Genomic DNA, 15,117 nt, shown 5'->3' on the forward strand with positions numbered 1-15,117 from the left:
AAACAAAAAAAAACCTAGATATAATATATATATTTTAAAAGCTACGATAGGGATAATTACTCCATCCAGGACAGGTTAGGCATTTTAGAACTCCCCACTCAAAGAATTAAATTTAAGTATAAGAGAAATAAAAATTATGAAATGCATAGACCAGTCAAAACACTAAAATAACACACTTTGAAAGAATAAAATTACAGAGAATATATGTGCATTGTAGGAAGTACCAAGAAGTCACAACAACACAAGTGTGAGAGAGAGAGTGAGTGAGAGTGTGCGTGTGCTGGCTGCTGGGGAAATTTCTGAGAGACACTGTGCGCGGTCTCTTTAAGGCACTCACTGAAAGCTCTCCTGCTCTGTCCTAAATCTGAGCCCTGTCTCTGCTGCTCCTGCTCTGTGGAGATGGGGTACATGTGAAGCGGCGGGGGTGGGGGGAGAGACAGACAGAGACCGTGTGAGCTGGCTGCTGGGGAAGTCTCAGAGACAGTGCGCTGTCTCTTTAAACAAGACACTCACCGCCCAGAGGCTGGAGTCTTCAGACCTCAAACCGCAGCAGCTGCTGTCCACTCTGCCCTGCAGAGATGGGGTACAGGGGCAGAGGGACACCCTGACATCAGCATCCTCCTTTTCTGCCCCCCCCCCCCCACTCTGCACAGCCAGCAGGAGGGTCCTGGGAGCAGCTGCAGGAGCAATGTGGCTGCAAAGCAGCAGGGGGGAGGGGCACCTGAACACACGCTGCTGGATGCGCACACACTCTGCTAATCAGCTGCGTGTCACTTGCCTTATTTCTGCACCGCTCCTGGCAGCAGCTCTGCCTTCAGAGCTGGGCTCCCAGCCAGCAGCTGCCACTCTACAGCTGCCCAGCTCTGAAGGCAGCGCCGCCACCAGCAGCAGCGCAGAAGTAAGGGTAGTAGTACAACAACACCCCCAATAACCTTGTGACCCCCCCCATCCTTTTTGGGTTAGGAACCCTACAATTACAACATCGTGAAATTGACCAAAATGGACCATGAATTTGGTAGAGCCCTAATTATCTCCTATATATGTAAACAAACTTGTTTCTCTTAGCAATTGGCTGAACAAGAAGTAGGACTGAGTGGACTTGTAGGCTATGAAGTTTTACATTGTTTTATTTTTGAGTTCAGTTATGTAACAAAAAAAAATTTACATTTGTAAGTTGCACTTTCACAATAAAGAGAGGGCACTACAGTACTTGTATGAAGTGAATTGTATTTCTTTTGTTTAGCAGTTTTACAGTGCAAATATTTAATCAAAAATAATATAAAGTGAGCACTGCACATTTTGTATTCTGTGTTGTAATTGAAACCAATATATTTGAAAATGTATAAAAGCATCCAAAATATTTAATAAATTTCAGTTGGCATTCTATTGTTTAACAGCCCGATTAAAACTGCTATTAATCGCGATTAATTTTTTAAAATCACGGTTAATTTTTTGAGCTAATCACGTGAGTTAACTTCGATTAAATCGACAGCCTTAGTTTTGCATTTTCTGGTGTTTGTGAGGAGACAGACTTAGGTTCTTGTTCCAAGAAGATCAATATGAATGGTTTGGTTAGTGCTATATTATTTTTTCCTGCATACTAAATGGTCTCTTTGAAAACTTCTCATCTAGTAACAGGAGAGGTTTCTTTCTTGTTTTGTTGAAATATGCATTTGATTTCAGAGAGGGAAATGACTAAAAGGGTAATTCACCACACATCTGAAAGACCTATTTATGTTTCACATAATGCTCTCTGATCCTCTTTTCACTTAGAGCCTGATCCAAAGCCTACTGAAGTCAGGACTGTCTTTCGATTGACATCTGGGCTTTGGATCACGTCCTTGAAGTGTACCTTGGAAGATTAAGATCTGGGTTTATGATCTGTTGAAATCCCACCCATAACAGCTAGCAAGTTTAGAAGTGAGGCCATCTGGACACCAGTGTGCACGAAACAGGAACTGGCAGCATGTAGTGGCATATAACCAGGTAAGACTGAGTTTTTCCCCCATATATGAATTCATATCCAGAATATGGCAACAGAACCAACCACCCCCATGGGAGTACCATATTCACATACTCAGACTCACAACTGATTTAGCCATTTTACAGTGTCTCCTTTCATAGTTTGTAGTTTCCGTATTTAAACACATGTCCACAGAACAATTACATTTGCTAAATATCATGGGGACTACTTCCCCATTCAAAGTGCTACATATATAAATGCTAAAATTAACAAAACTAACGCTCTCAAAGTGCATGTTAATAGTATGTGCTCCTACTTCAATTCCAAATTATGTAAGCCCCAACTGGAATATACTTATCTGTTTACAATTAATTTCCCTTTCTGATAAGAATTATAGAAAAGGTAATCCGATATATTAAATATACATTACTTTTAGAGTAGTTTATATTTAGTATACATTTGACCCATCTGTACAAATTGAAAAATAGTATAAAAAGCAAAGAGGAATACAAATTCCCTTTCATTAGATTTTTCTACATAAGGAGTCTGATTCTCCACCATTGAAGTCAATGGGAATTTTGCTATTGACTTAAATGGAAGCAGGATTGGGGCCTTAAATGAGGGTGGGGAGAGAAAAACTTTTTTGGAAATAGCATGCAAGAATAAAGACAGCAAACTTGATCTGTGGGTGACAAAGCATTCAGCAGTTCTCTTACAGTTCAACTGTTATTTCTGCACTGCTGGCATTCCATGAATTTAGAGGCTGCCATTAAATCTTGGCAGGGCCGGCTCCAGGCACCAGCTTAACAAGCAGGTACTTGGGGCGGCACGTGCGGCAATTCGGGGGCGGCAGGTCCCTCACTCCCTCTAGGAGCGAAGGACCTGCCGCCGCCGATGGGGGGCAGAAATGCTGGAGCCGGCCCTGAATCTTGGAAGAATATTTTGTTGTAAATTCTATTTTCAATTCGACAGAACATAGCATAATACGTGCACTATTGTAACTGAGGATTTTCCTGAATTTGGGAAATTCCATCTTTGGATTTTATAATGATATGTCAAATACACAGAAAAAATAAGAGAAGTTATAAATGACAGTAGATTTTCCCCTGGTCAGTGTAAAGATTTTTTTTGGGGGGTGGGGATGGGGCGCAAGGTTACACACTAGAATACCAAAGGAAAATTACCTGAAGAAAATAAGGGACTTTGTACAAGCATATGATGGACTCTCTGAGTTACAGAAATAGGATGCTTTTATTGTTCTTTGAAGCTTCCTCACAGAGTTCCTTACATAGCAATCTTCTGCCATTTCTAATAGGCACGCCAGACATATGCCACACATCCTGGATCTACTTCTAGATCTTTGGTTTTCCTCCTAAAATTTCAGTTCTTTAATCTGTGTTTTATTTTAGGATTTTAGCCTGCTGTTTGCTTTCTCTGTTTTCCTGTTGTTCTTCTCTGACTCAGTTATCCTTGTTAACATGTTCTTAATTTCTGTTTGCAAAAAAGTCAGCTTGATTTCTAAAATCTCCATCTTTGTTTGGATTACAGCTGTTATTTCTTGGGTATCTGTCTGCTTGAAGAATCTCAAGTGGGGGGAATAATAAATGAGGATTGTATCTGCTGCCACAATCTCAGCACAGTTCTGTGCTGCAGAGCTCTGAGTGGTTACGTTAGAAGCTATACAGCACGTTAAAGCTAAAAATTTCCATTTGTTGGCTTCTTTAGCGAGCTCCCGTTGATGATGTTTTGGGTGACTAAGAGGAAGAGTTTGTGTAGAGTTTGAGGGAATTTTCACCAAGATCTTGCAGAGTTCCAGTCACACAGTTGTGCAGGATCGGTTTATCTCATGGTCTCTAATCTCTTCTATTTAATAGAAATATAACATCTATCTTGGACATACACTAGCTCATTTTATCCCTGAATAAGGGCTCATTTATACCTTTTCCTAGGCGCAGAATTCTGGAGAGTAAGAGTAGGCTCATCACTGAAGCATCAGTGCCGGGAGGCAATTATGCCTGAGTGCTGGAGGGAGCATATTAGGAAGTGCCCCTTGCTACACTTGTTGAACAAGCGCAGACAGAGTTTCTTGAGTACAGCTATGCAGGTGTGTGGGCGGGGCAGGGTCATGCTTCACCCAGACACATCCTTTGTTTATGTAATCAGTTCCACTCTTTCCTCTGTATACCCAGTGTGACATTCTGTACCTCAAAATAGCACCCTGGAACTCCCATATTCATCACTGTGATAGGATTATGATATGTTTTGTACAATGCATGCCTTGTGAGGTATCATTTAAAAAGTCTTGATCTGTTGAAAATTACTGTCTTGTTTAATTGTATGTACTATCATTGTATGTGAAGTTATGAAGTATTGCTATGTGTGTTACTGAAATATGTGGTAAGTGTGGTAAGCCCACAACAAGCCTTTCAGTGGTAACAACGGAGCAACTAACACTGACAAGACAGATTTACATTAGGAACAGCCAGACATGTGTTGATGACCCATCAAGAAGAATCCACTCTCCCAGAGATTCCTCAGAGTGCACATACACAATGGGGCCCACCTAACCCCCACATCACAGCAAGGATCTTTATAGAACCTGGGAGAAAGTATAAATGGAGGTCGATGACATCACCATTTGGCCTCTCTCCTTCCCCATCTCAACACCTGGAAGATCATTTGGAAGACAAAGACTTTGAACTAGAGAAATTGGTCCAAGGCTGAGAAGGGAATTCAGTCTGTAATAACAACTATAAACTGCCTGGAACATCCAGTGCACCAAGAAAAGCTGTTTGATTCAAATCTTGCTTAGTCTGCGATAGTGTAGAATTTAGACAGTGATTCTATTTTTATTTCTTATGTAACCAACTTTAACTTCCGTGCCTAACGCTTAACTTAAAACCTAGCTTTCCGCAGTTTTATACTTACCAGTGAGTTTGTCTAAGGTGCTCGGGCAATCTACTTAGATTACAAAGGCTGGTATATGTCCACTTTCCTTTGACAAAGTGGCAAACTAATTAATGAGCTTTTATTGTTCAAGAGACGGCCTTGAGCAGTGTAAGATGGTACATCACTGGGGTGCAAGGCTGGGGCTGGGTAAAATTGGCTGGAGTCTCTCTGCGTATAATTCATGGGTGGCTTATAGAGCATTCATGCAACTCAACTGGATGTGTGCCTCCACATGTTGATGGCTGAGTGATCACAGCACCTGTAGGGGTTTGCTATATGTCACTAGCACAGCACTGTGAGAGAACCCAGGCTGACGAATTTAAGGGGACTCAGCAGTCTCATGTCACACCCAGTTTCTCATTTGTGTAGGTCTTTAAAAAGTGTTTTTCTCCCTTGACACTGTAAAAGATGGAAAAACCTGATTGTAAAATAAAAATTTGCAATGGGATTACTCCTTAGAGAGTGTAACACCCTAGACTACTTTTAGCCAATTTTTAAAAAATGAGTATATTTTAAGTTGGTCATGTCCCTTTTAATTTCTCAAAATGGTTCTGCAGGCCAAAGAATGCAAATAAGCACTTTCCTTCATCACATACACACTACATGTGTATATTGCCCACTGACATGCCAGCCTGGTGAGGAGGGCTTTAGACTATGTTCAAAAGAGGCAGGTAACAAAAGTCCACAGGTAGGTATAAAAAAGGTGATCTCAACACAGAGCTAGACATTAAGAGAGGGGAATAGAAAACTACAATAGGCACTTAGGAGCAACAAGATACAAAATGGTGGGGAATCTACTCTACATTTCAGACATCCATGCACAAATGCATGGAGTACAGGGAATAAACAGGAAGAACTGGATATATTAGTCCATAAGCTAAATTATGACTTAATTGCCATCACAGAGACCGAATGGAATAAATCTCATGATCAGAATATTGATATAAAAGGGTACAGCTTGTTCAGGAAGGACTGGCAGGGGAAAAAACAGAAGGCGTTACATTATACATCAAGAATATGTACACTTGTTCTAAAGTCCAGAAGGAGATGAAAGGCAGACTAACTGAGTGTGCCTGGACGAAAATTAAAATGGGGGTGAAAACAGACCCTACCATGCAGGGCCAGCTTTAGCAGGTGCGGGGCCCCACACCGGGACGCGAATTGTCTCGCGCCTCCCCCCCCCCCCCCCCCCGCCCGCTCCCCGCCCCATTGGCTCCCTCCACAACCCCCCCCCCCCTCCCTGCCCCATTGGATCCCTCCACAAATCCCCGCCCTGGCCCCGCCCCCTCCCTGCCCCATTGGATCCCTCCACAAATCCCCGCACTGGCCCCGCGTCTTCCCCAAGCACGCCGCATTTCTCCTCCACACCCCTCCCTCCCAGGCTTGCGCTGATCAGCTGTATGGCGGCGCAAGCGCTGGAGGGAGGGGGGAGAAGCAGGACGCGGCTTTTTTTTTTTTCCTTCGCTCCACCGGCAGCCCCGGACGTTGTGGGGCCCCATTCCGGGGAATCGGCCGAATCGGCTTAAAGCCGGCCCTGCTACCATGACATTGACCCTACTACACACCACCAAACCAGGAGGAGGTAGACAAGGCATTTCTAGAACAAATAAATATCCAAAACACAAAACCTGGTAGTAATGGGGGACTTTAACTACCCGAACATCTATTGGAAAAGTAACATGGCAAAGCACAAAATGTCCAATAAGTCCTGGACTATACTAGGGACAACTTTTTGTTTCAGAAGGTGGAGGAAGTAATCAAGGGGACTGCCATTTTAGACTTGATTCTGACTACCAGGGAGGAACTGGTTGTGAATCTGAAGGTTGAAAGCAAGTTGATTGAAAGTGATCATGAAATTATAGATTTCACAATTCTAAGGAAAGAAAGGAGTGAGAGCAGCAAAATAAGGACAACGGACTTTTTAAAAAAGCAGCTTTTAAACAAGCTCAGGGAACTGCGAGGTAAGGTAAAAAGGAGTTCAGGAGAGCTGGCAGTTTCTCAAGAGACAATATTAGAAGTGCAACAGCAAACAGACCCATGGCCCTCTGAACAATGAGTCCACACTATCTTCTACAAACGATTTGCCTGCAACCCCCAGCATGTCCTCAAACTTCTCCTATATCCCAAGCTCTGAAGCTCAAACAGCTGGATCTGTGCAAGAGGCTAACAGGCAACCAGAACACCCTACAGATCCAAACATTACTCCCCTTCCTGCTCAGTCCAAACAACAAACATACATGTGTAACAGTAACTCAAATCCAGTTGTAGCTATACCAACCTCACCCCTAACACCTAATATGCCACCTGCCATTTCCCCTGCAGTACAAGCACCACATGTAGCTCCCTCAAATTCAGCAGCAGACACAACACAAGAAAAGTCTCTCTCTCACAAGGGAACAAGTGTATGCAGCACTGGAAATGTTAAGACTGCAAAGTTACGAGGCCAGAAAAGGCGCTTATACTTGGGTTCCTGGCAGGATCCAGAGAGAATCCTTGCTAAGAGCAAGGCGACATCATTCAGATTAAATTAGTGAGCATACAGAAGTTTCACCAAAAGTCAATGGCACTGGAAGCATCACCTTGTTAGTGGATACAGTCTTTGAAATGAACTGTATTACTGGCCAGTGGACCCAGCTCAAGAAGTACAAAACTATACCTAATGTTTCCTAAAAGATTCAGTAACAACAAACCGTGGACCAAATCAAGCATAGAAATTAGGCAGCACATATAGTGTGTGTCAACTGTTCAAAATGGCATTCATATGTCAGTTTCTTTACTTTCCAGAACACAAATTGTGGCTATCCAAACTAACTGGGTTATCTGATTGCAACATGAAGATGGTGCCAAACTGACAAAGATTTTTTTTTTTTATAAGGAAGGGGAAAAATGTTAACATTTGTTCTGTGATTCAATATGCCAGAAATAAAGACTACAACTGAAAGTTTCCTTCCCAGGTTTGGAGCAGTTCAATTCCAAGCACTGGGGAAAAGGACAATTGTAGAATCACAAATTTACCATTAAACAAAGGCATAGATTTTATTGCAGAAATATTTACATTGACTATATGGGTTTAGTTTAAATATGGACACTTGCACACTACAATATTTGCAGTTATTCCTATAATTTGATTGCAGTAAATCTAACTACTGCAGGTGGTAGATGTCCAGCATCTAATAGCACCCACGCTATATTTGGCTTGTCTTTGCCAGGATCATAGGGGGATTTGAGAAGCTGTGTTAACTCTGCTTTTCTTTGTTTTTTTCCCCACAGTACAGTAAACTATCCCGACGCAAAAGAAAGGTAGAAACACTAGTAAGTGGCCAATACAGCTCCATCAGGAGCCCTTTAATGGCTTGAAAATCAAAAAGGAATCACTACAAAAGAACAGCACAAGCATAACAGGGACAAAATCAGAAGGCTAAAACACAGAATGAGTTACACTTAGCAAGGGACAAAAAAGGCAATAAGAGGAGGTTCTGTAAATACATTAGAAGCTAGAGAAAGATGAAGGAAAGTGTAGATCCTCTATTTATCAGGGAAGGAAAGCTAATAATGGACAACTCAAAAGGGCTGACATGTTTAATGCCTATTTTGTTTCAGTCCTCATTAAAAAGGTTAATTGTAATCACATACTTACCACAATTAATATTAACAATAAGGGGGGAAAGGAACACAAGCCAAAATAAGGAAAGAACAGGTTAAAGAATATTTAGATAAGTTAGACGTATTCAAATCAGCAGCACCTGGTACTTAAGGAACTAGCTAAAACGCTAGCAGAACTGTTAGCAATTATCTTTGAGAACGCATGAAGGACCAGTGAGATCCCAGAGGACTGGAGAAGGGCAAACATGGTACCTATCTTTAAAAAGCGGGGGTGGGGGGGTGAAGAAGAGGATCCAGGGAATTATAGACCCGTCAGCCTAACTTTGATACCTGGAAGATACTGGCAATCAATTTGTAAGCACCTAGAGGACAATAGGGTTATAAGAAATAGCTAACATGGATTTGTCAAGAACAAATCATGCCAACCCAACCCTGTTTCCTTCTTTGACAGGGTTACTGGCCTAGTGGATAGCAAGGAAGCAGTAAATGTGATACATCTTGATTTTAGTAAGGCTTTTGGCACAGTCCCCACATGACTTTCTCACAGGCAAGCTACAGAAATGTGGTCTAGATGAAATTACAAAAAAAAAATGGTTGAAAGACCGTACTCAAAGAGTAATTATCAATGGTTCACTGTTACATTGGGAGGACGTATCTAGTGGGGTTCTCAGGGGTCAATCCTGGGTCCGATACTATTCAGTTGTTTCATTAATGACTTGGTAATGGAGTGGAGAGTACGCTTATAAAATCTGTGGATGACACCAAGCTCAGAGGGATTGCAAGCATCTTGGAAGACAAGATTCGAATTCAAAACAAACTTTGACAAATTGGAGAATTGGTCTGAAATCAACAAGATAAAATTCAGTAGACAATGCTAAGTACTTCACTCAGGAAGGAAAAAAAAAATCTACAAAACGGGGAATAAGTGGCTAACTGGGTGCACTGCTGAAAACAATCTGAGGGTCACAGTAATCACAAATTAAAAATGAATCAACAATGCGATGCCATTGCAAAAAGGCTAATATTCTGGGGTGTATTAACATGAGTGTCATATGTGAGTCACGGGAGGTAACTGTCCCACTCTACTTGGCACTAAAGATGCCTCAGCCAGAGTACAGTGTCCAATTCTGGGCACCACACTTTAGGAAAGATGGGGACAAATTGCAGTCTCTCTAAAAGACAGCAACTAAAACGATGCAAGGTTTAGAAAACCCGATCTATGAGGAAAGGTTAAAAAAACTGTGCATGTTTAGTCTTGAGAAAAGAAGATTGAGGTGGGACAGTCTTCAAGTAAGGACTGTTTATAAAAAGGATTGTGATGAACTGTTCTCCACGTCCACTGAAGATAGGACAAGTAGTAATGTGCTTAATCTGCAACAAGGGAGATTGAGGTTAGAGATTAGGGAAAAATACTAAATATAAAGACAGTTAAGCACTAGAATAGGCTTCTAAGGGAGGCTGTGGAATCCCCACCACTGAAGGTTTTTAAAAACAGGTTGGACAAACACCTATCAAGGATGGTCTAGATCTACTTGGTCCTGCCTCCACACAGGGAGGCTGGACATGCTGACCTGGTCCCTTCCAGCCCTACATTTCTGTGATTCTAGGTACTTGAAATGTGACAAGTAGTACAAAATAAGCAAGAAAAATCTAAATAAAAATGCACATGAAAAGAGAAAGCAAACCATCTACACTGAAACTGGCATCAAAACAGAACCACCACATTGGAAGGAAAGTTAGTGTTGCTCCATAGTAAACCCCCTTCAGCTCCAAGCAGGCTTTATTGACCTTCAACACCACAAAGCAAAAGGCAGGAAAGAGGATGGAGACTAGTGATACTCCAAGAACATGATTACTTAAAACTGTGTATAGTTTTCTCTGTACAAATCAGGCAGCCAATAAGACATCCACCTTCTGATGGTATTAAAACACCCAATATTGATTAAAGAACTCAAAAAAAGTTTAACCTCAAACCAGTCAGAGCAACTGACCAATTATCTATTACGGAGGTTCTCAAATTGTGGTCCGTGGACCACCAGTGGTCTGCGAGCTCCATTCAGATGGTCTGTAAATAGTTCCCTCTAAGGTGCACGCCTGGGCGGCCACACATAAAAGAATGAAGGGCCACCTACCTAATTACTGGAGCTGCACAGGTGTGGCTACGCTAATTAGATGCCTGGACCCTGGAGAAGACGCACATGTAAGGTGAGGTGGTGGCCTTGGGGAAAATAGTGGGCAGATAGGAGGGGGCAGTGGGGTGAGAAGAGGGGGTGGGGGGAATTTGGGACATGCACGGCTGCGGCGGCCAGAGAAAGAGACGGCCCTCCTTCCCAGCCCCAGCTTGGGGGCTGCAGCTGCCAGGGGAGAGAGGGCACATCCATTGCTTTAGAAAGGTAAGACTACTGATATTAAAATATGAGTTGTGTGCTTTTATTTGTAGAACAAAAAAACAATTATTAAGGTTGGTTTTTTTAAATATAGTGCTTTTATCCAAAGCGCTTTGCAATAGTTAAGCTAACGGTACAAACAACATTTCAAAAGATCATTAAGTGGTCCACCGAGACTCTCAGCAATTTTCAAGTGGTCCGCAAAAAGAAAAGTTTGAGAACTACTGATCTATTAGATAAGCTCCCAATTTGTCCTTAAACACCTCATCAGTGGTTTTCAACCTTCTTTCATTTGCACACCCCTAAAAAATTTCTAATGGAAATACAGACCTCTTTGGAAATCTTATACATAGTCTACAGACCCTCAGGGGTCCATGGACCACAGGTTGAAAACTACAGCTCTATGTTAATTAATGCCTGAAAGTTATAGCTCAAAAAGCCATTGCGTAACTGAGGCAAACAAGTATATAAAATTGTATTCAAGATTCAAAGCTACTGTGAGGAAAAAGGAGCATTAAAGGACAGCAAATATTATCAAACAACTAATAAGACACAGATCCCCCAGGCTGCTATAAATTAAATTCAAATGGTGACATAGATCTTGAGGATGGGTTTTTTGTTAAATTCTCCAAGCCAATTGGCTCTACACCACAGGCCTTGGCATCCCTGAAATTGTCCTCAGAACCTTCTGTGTGTGACAGGAAACAGGGGAGCTTGTAGCTGGCTTTTGCAGCTTATCTCCCTGGCTTCCCAGGCTCTCAGCTGCTGACCTGTTCTTGAGGATGCCTAGCCTGATAGCCTTCTGTCTCTCCCCCCTCCCGGCCCCCTCTTTGGACATCAGCTCTCACTCCCTAGGTCTCCAACCCCTTCCTGCCTCACTTCATGGAAAAGTGCAGAGAGCATGAACTGTAATCCAATTAACTCTCCCTTCGGGGAAAAGCTGAAGAGAAAGAGACTGCTGCAGGGAGACCAAACAAAAAGACAGGTGCCTGGCTGCAGCAAAAGGTGAATTCTGTGGCAGAAATGCTGAATTCCACTGCATCTTGAAAAAATGCCAATTGTGCAGCCTTGCAACTACAGAGCTCACAAGGCCATGAAGGATAGGAATAGGGCACATCACACCCCTCACACCAGTTCTCTTCAGATTCAGGCAGATGGCACTGATTCATGTGCCCCAGTTCGCATTTGAGATGCCTGCAACTATAATTACTACTATTTATATTTGTATTGCATTTGTGACTAAAGGCCCCAGTCATGGATCCTCATTGTTCTGGGAACCACACAAACATGGGCTAGAAACATTTTTAAAATTAAAGGTCAAATTCTGGATCTCAGCTCAATGGCAAAGTGAGTTCTGTGGCAAATTCAGTAGTAGTGGAATCAATGACTACACAGGACCATGCCTAAAACCTTCCTTCTCAAAGAAATCTTCATGTTCGGAGCAAAACTAACTATTCTCCAAAACCTCTTTAGAAAATGGCTGAATTGTTTTTGTTTAAAACTTTAATAGTGAAAGTTTGGTAAAGTTATAACTAAATGAAAACAGAGGCTTATGAAGTCAAGCATTAAGCAACCTCACTTAAGGATTTAAAATTATTTAAGATAGGGAAGGGATAGCAAGGGGGGGGGGGGGGGAGAGACATATTTTCACCCCCCAGAGCAGGGAGTTCTACTGAAAAATAAGTTTCCTTGTAAGTTTCTACTAAGGTCTGAAAGAACTGTTCTTGCCAATCAAAAGTTCGTGTGTGAATAAAAACCATATTTCATCCAACCCTCAACTTTAACTTATTTATTCATTTATGTTTTCAGTATCTAGAAAAATTTCTTACCAGAAACAAGGCTCCTCCACCTCCACTGCGCACAGCTGTTTTATGCAAGTAGCGGATCTGTCTCACCTTTAAACAACATTTTGAAAGTATTAAAAACTATAGGCAAAAATGTATGTGCTTCATTGCCATACACTGCTTTCAGTAAGTTTGATTTCTATACCAATCATAATAAAACACAACCAAAAGACCGAGTGGCTTATTATTTGACGAGGCAAAGTGGAGAATATTAAAGGCCTCTCCTGATATCAGGAATATCTTTGTTTATTTAACCCACCTTGGTCACTGCAGATCAAATTAGAAAGTAAACCCAGTCATCTCAAAGCCCGAATTTTACATAACTCTCCTCACGTGTAAGCACATATCAGCCAATGTACTAAATAATTTACTGCCACAACACATACTTTATAAATACACATCAGCCATATATGTTTTACAATGTATGCATAAGCTACTGTTTCAAATCTAATGCATTTAGGGAAGTTTGGAAATCCCATTAGGTGCCTATCCACATCTTTAGACACATCTTTGTAAATCTGGCCCTGGCCCTGTGTACCTTTTTCAAAAAATGAAACCTCAAAGTATCAGAGCTAGAAGTGTTAGATTAGACTTTTTTAATCAGTTTGACCTAACTCTTTGATTGGTAAGGGAGAGACCATAGTAAGAGAATTAGAAGGATTATTAACCTATGTTTAGTCTTAAGTACAAGAGAACTGCATTGTTAGCAGCAACATTTGATAAAGATTTTTCCTAGTAGGAAAAAACCTTCTATTTTCCAAACTTAAGTCTTAATAACCCAAGATACATATCAAGTATTCATTTCCTTAAAACTAGACTTTTCCAGTTTGAAAGTAGAGACAGGAACTTTATAGCTCACTGATCTTAAATAAACATATAGGGAGTCACAAATTTGGCAATGTCAAGTCTGCTGAAGATCAGAGAGCGAGAATAAAGACACATCTCCCATGTGTCTGTCATGAGGGGCTAAAAAAAGACTACACACTATCAGTCATTTTTTATAGCAAATGTAGATGTGTACAGAGCTATATGCCAGATGAACAGTATTCTGCCTCAAGGGATATATGAACCATAAACACAAGTGGTCAAAAATACAATACTCAAAAGAAAAACAAATCAACCAACAATCACTGTAGTTATATCACACATGACAGAAATCATAACTAAGAAGTGTGTGCACAGCCCCTATACACCCACCTCCACCGTATCCCCAGAGCCCCTCCCACTGAACCCCCCTCCTCCTCTTCTATCTCCCCCGAGCCCCTCCCCACTGAACCCCTCCTCCTCTTCCATCTCCCCAGAGCCCCTCCTCTCCTGACTTTAATGGGGGGAGGACCGCCCCCCTTTCTGTGGGGCGGGGGTGACATGGGCCGGGCTCCCGGGGAGCTGAAGGCCGCTGTGCCCTTGCCTGCTGCCTGGGGCCCGTCTTTACAAGGGACGCCGTCTCTCGCCGCGGCGCCTTAAAGGAGGGGGGGGGAGCGGCGCCTCGGCCGCGGGTTTCCTTACCGACTGCGCGGCGGCGGCGCGAACAGGAGCAGCGAGGAACATGACGCCAGCCCCCGGCCCTGCAGGCCGCAGCCCCCCGCACTGCAGCCACCACTAGGAGCCCGCGCGCCTCCTCCCTTACCGCTCCCTCCCACTCGGCCGTCGCCGTCGGCGTCAGCGCGGGAGCGCGCACGCCTCGCGTTCGGGGGCCGCGCGCTGATGCCGACGGGTCCGGGCGGGGAGAGGAAGGAAGGAAGGAAGGAACGCGCTCCACTACAGAGTCTCCGGCGCGCGCCGGCCCCTCTCTCGCGGGGCTGGCTGGGAGCGTGACGTGAGGGCAGCAGCTCGGGCTCAGGAGCGATATGAACCCTTATCGATACTCAGGCCCCGCGCACGGGGATGCTGGGTGACTCCCCGGCCTCGCTGTAGGGCGCCCCAGCCCTGTGCCCTGTAGCTACCAGGGAGGGAAATGTTAGGCTCACAAGCATTGCCCACGGGGAGCAAAGGCAAAACACCTATTTGTTCCCCCGCACTGGCACCTCTGCTGCCAATGAAAAAGATTCGCAAATCTCATTATTTTTAAACTAATCTTATTACCTTCGGGGGGGGGGGCAGTGCTTAATTTGTGCCAGAGCAGAGTCCCGGCACCTCTAGCCCTGGCAGTTCATGATAGCCCCGGCACCTCTGGGCTTGCCAAGTCAGATTATGAAAGATTTAAATAATTGCTTGAGCCACTGCACCTCTTTCATTACAAATTAAGCACATGGGGGGGACGTGATTTTTGAATGCTTTGGGTTGGTAGTACTGTAACAGCAGCACCCACGGTGTACTAGGCAATCTACACATACAGGAAGAGGCCACATCTGAGCAGTGATCATTAGGGTGG

The 15,117-nt window shown here is 43.2% G+C and overlaps 1 protein-coding gene across 1 annotated transcript in view; it reads right to left on the reverse strand.

Annotated features, from left to right (window-relative positions):
• Nucleotides 1–14,370, reverse strand: part of NDUFV2 (NADH:ubiquinone oxidoreductase core subunit V2) — a 31,839-nt gene extending 17,469 nt beyond the window's left edge. The window contains exons 1-2 of the mRNA XM_024213370.3: nt 14,253–14,370; nt 12,732–12,797 (exon numbers count right to left, since the gene is read on the reverse strand). Coding sequence (XP_024069138.1) covers nt 12,732–12,797; nt 14,253–14,294 — 108 coding nt within the window. The 5' untranslated portion in view covers nt 14,295–14,370. The remainder of the gene's footprint in view (nt 1–12,731; nt 12,798–14,252) is intronic.
• Between the last annotated feature and the right edge of the window lie 747 nt (nt 14,371–15,117).

This window comes from Terrapene carolina, unplaced genomic scaffold (assembly GCF_002925995.2).
Source record: "Terrapene carolina triunguis isolate 2854851 unplaced genomic scaffold, T_m_triunguis-2.0 Scaffold58, whole genome shotgun sequence".
Classification (NCBI taxonomy): domain Eukaryota; kingdom Metazoa; phylum Chordata; order Testudines; family Emydidae; genus Terrapene; species Terrapene triunguis.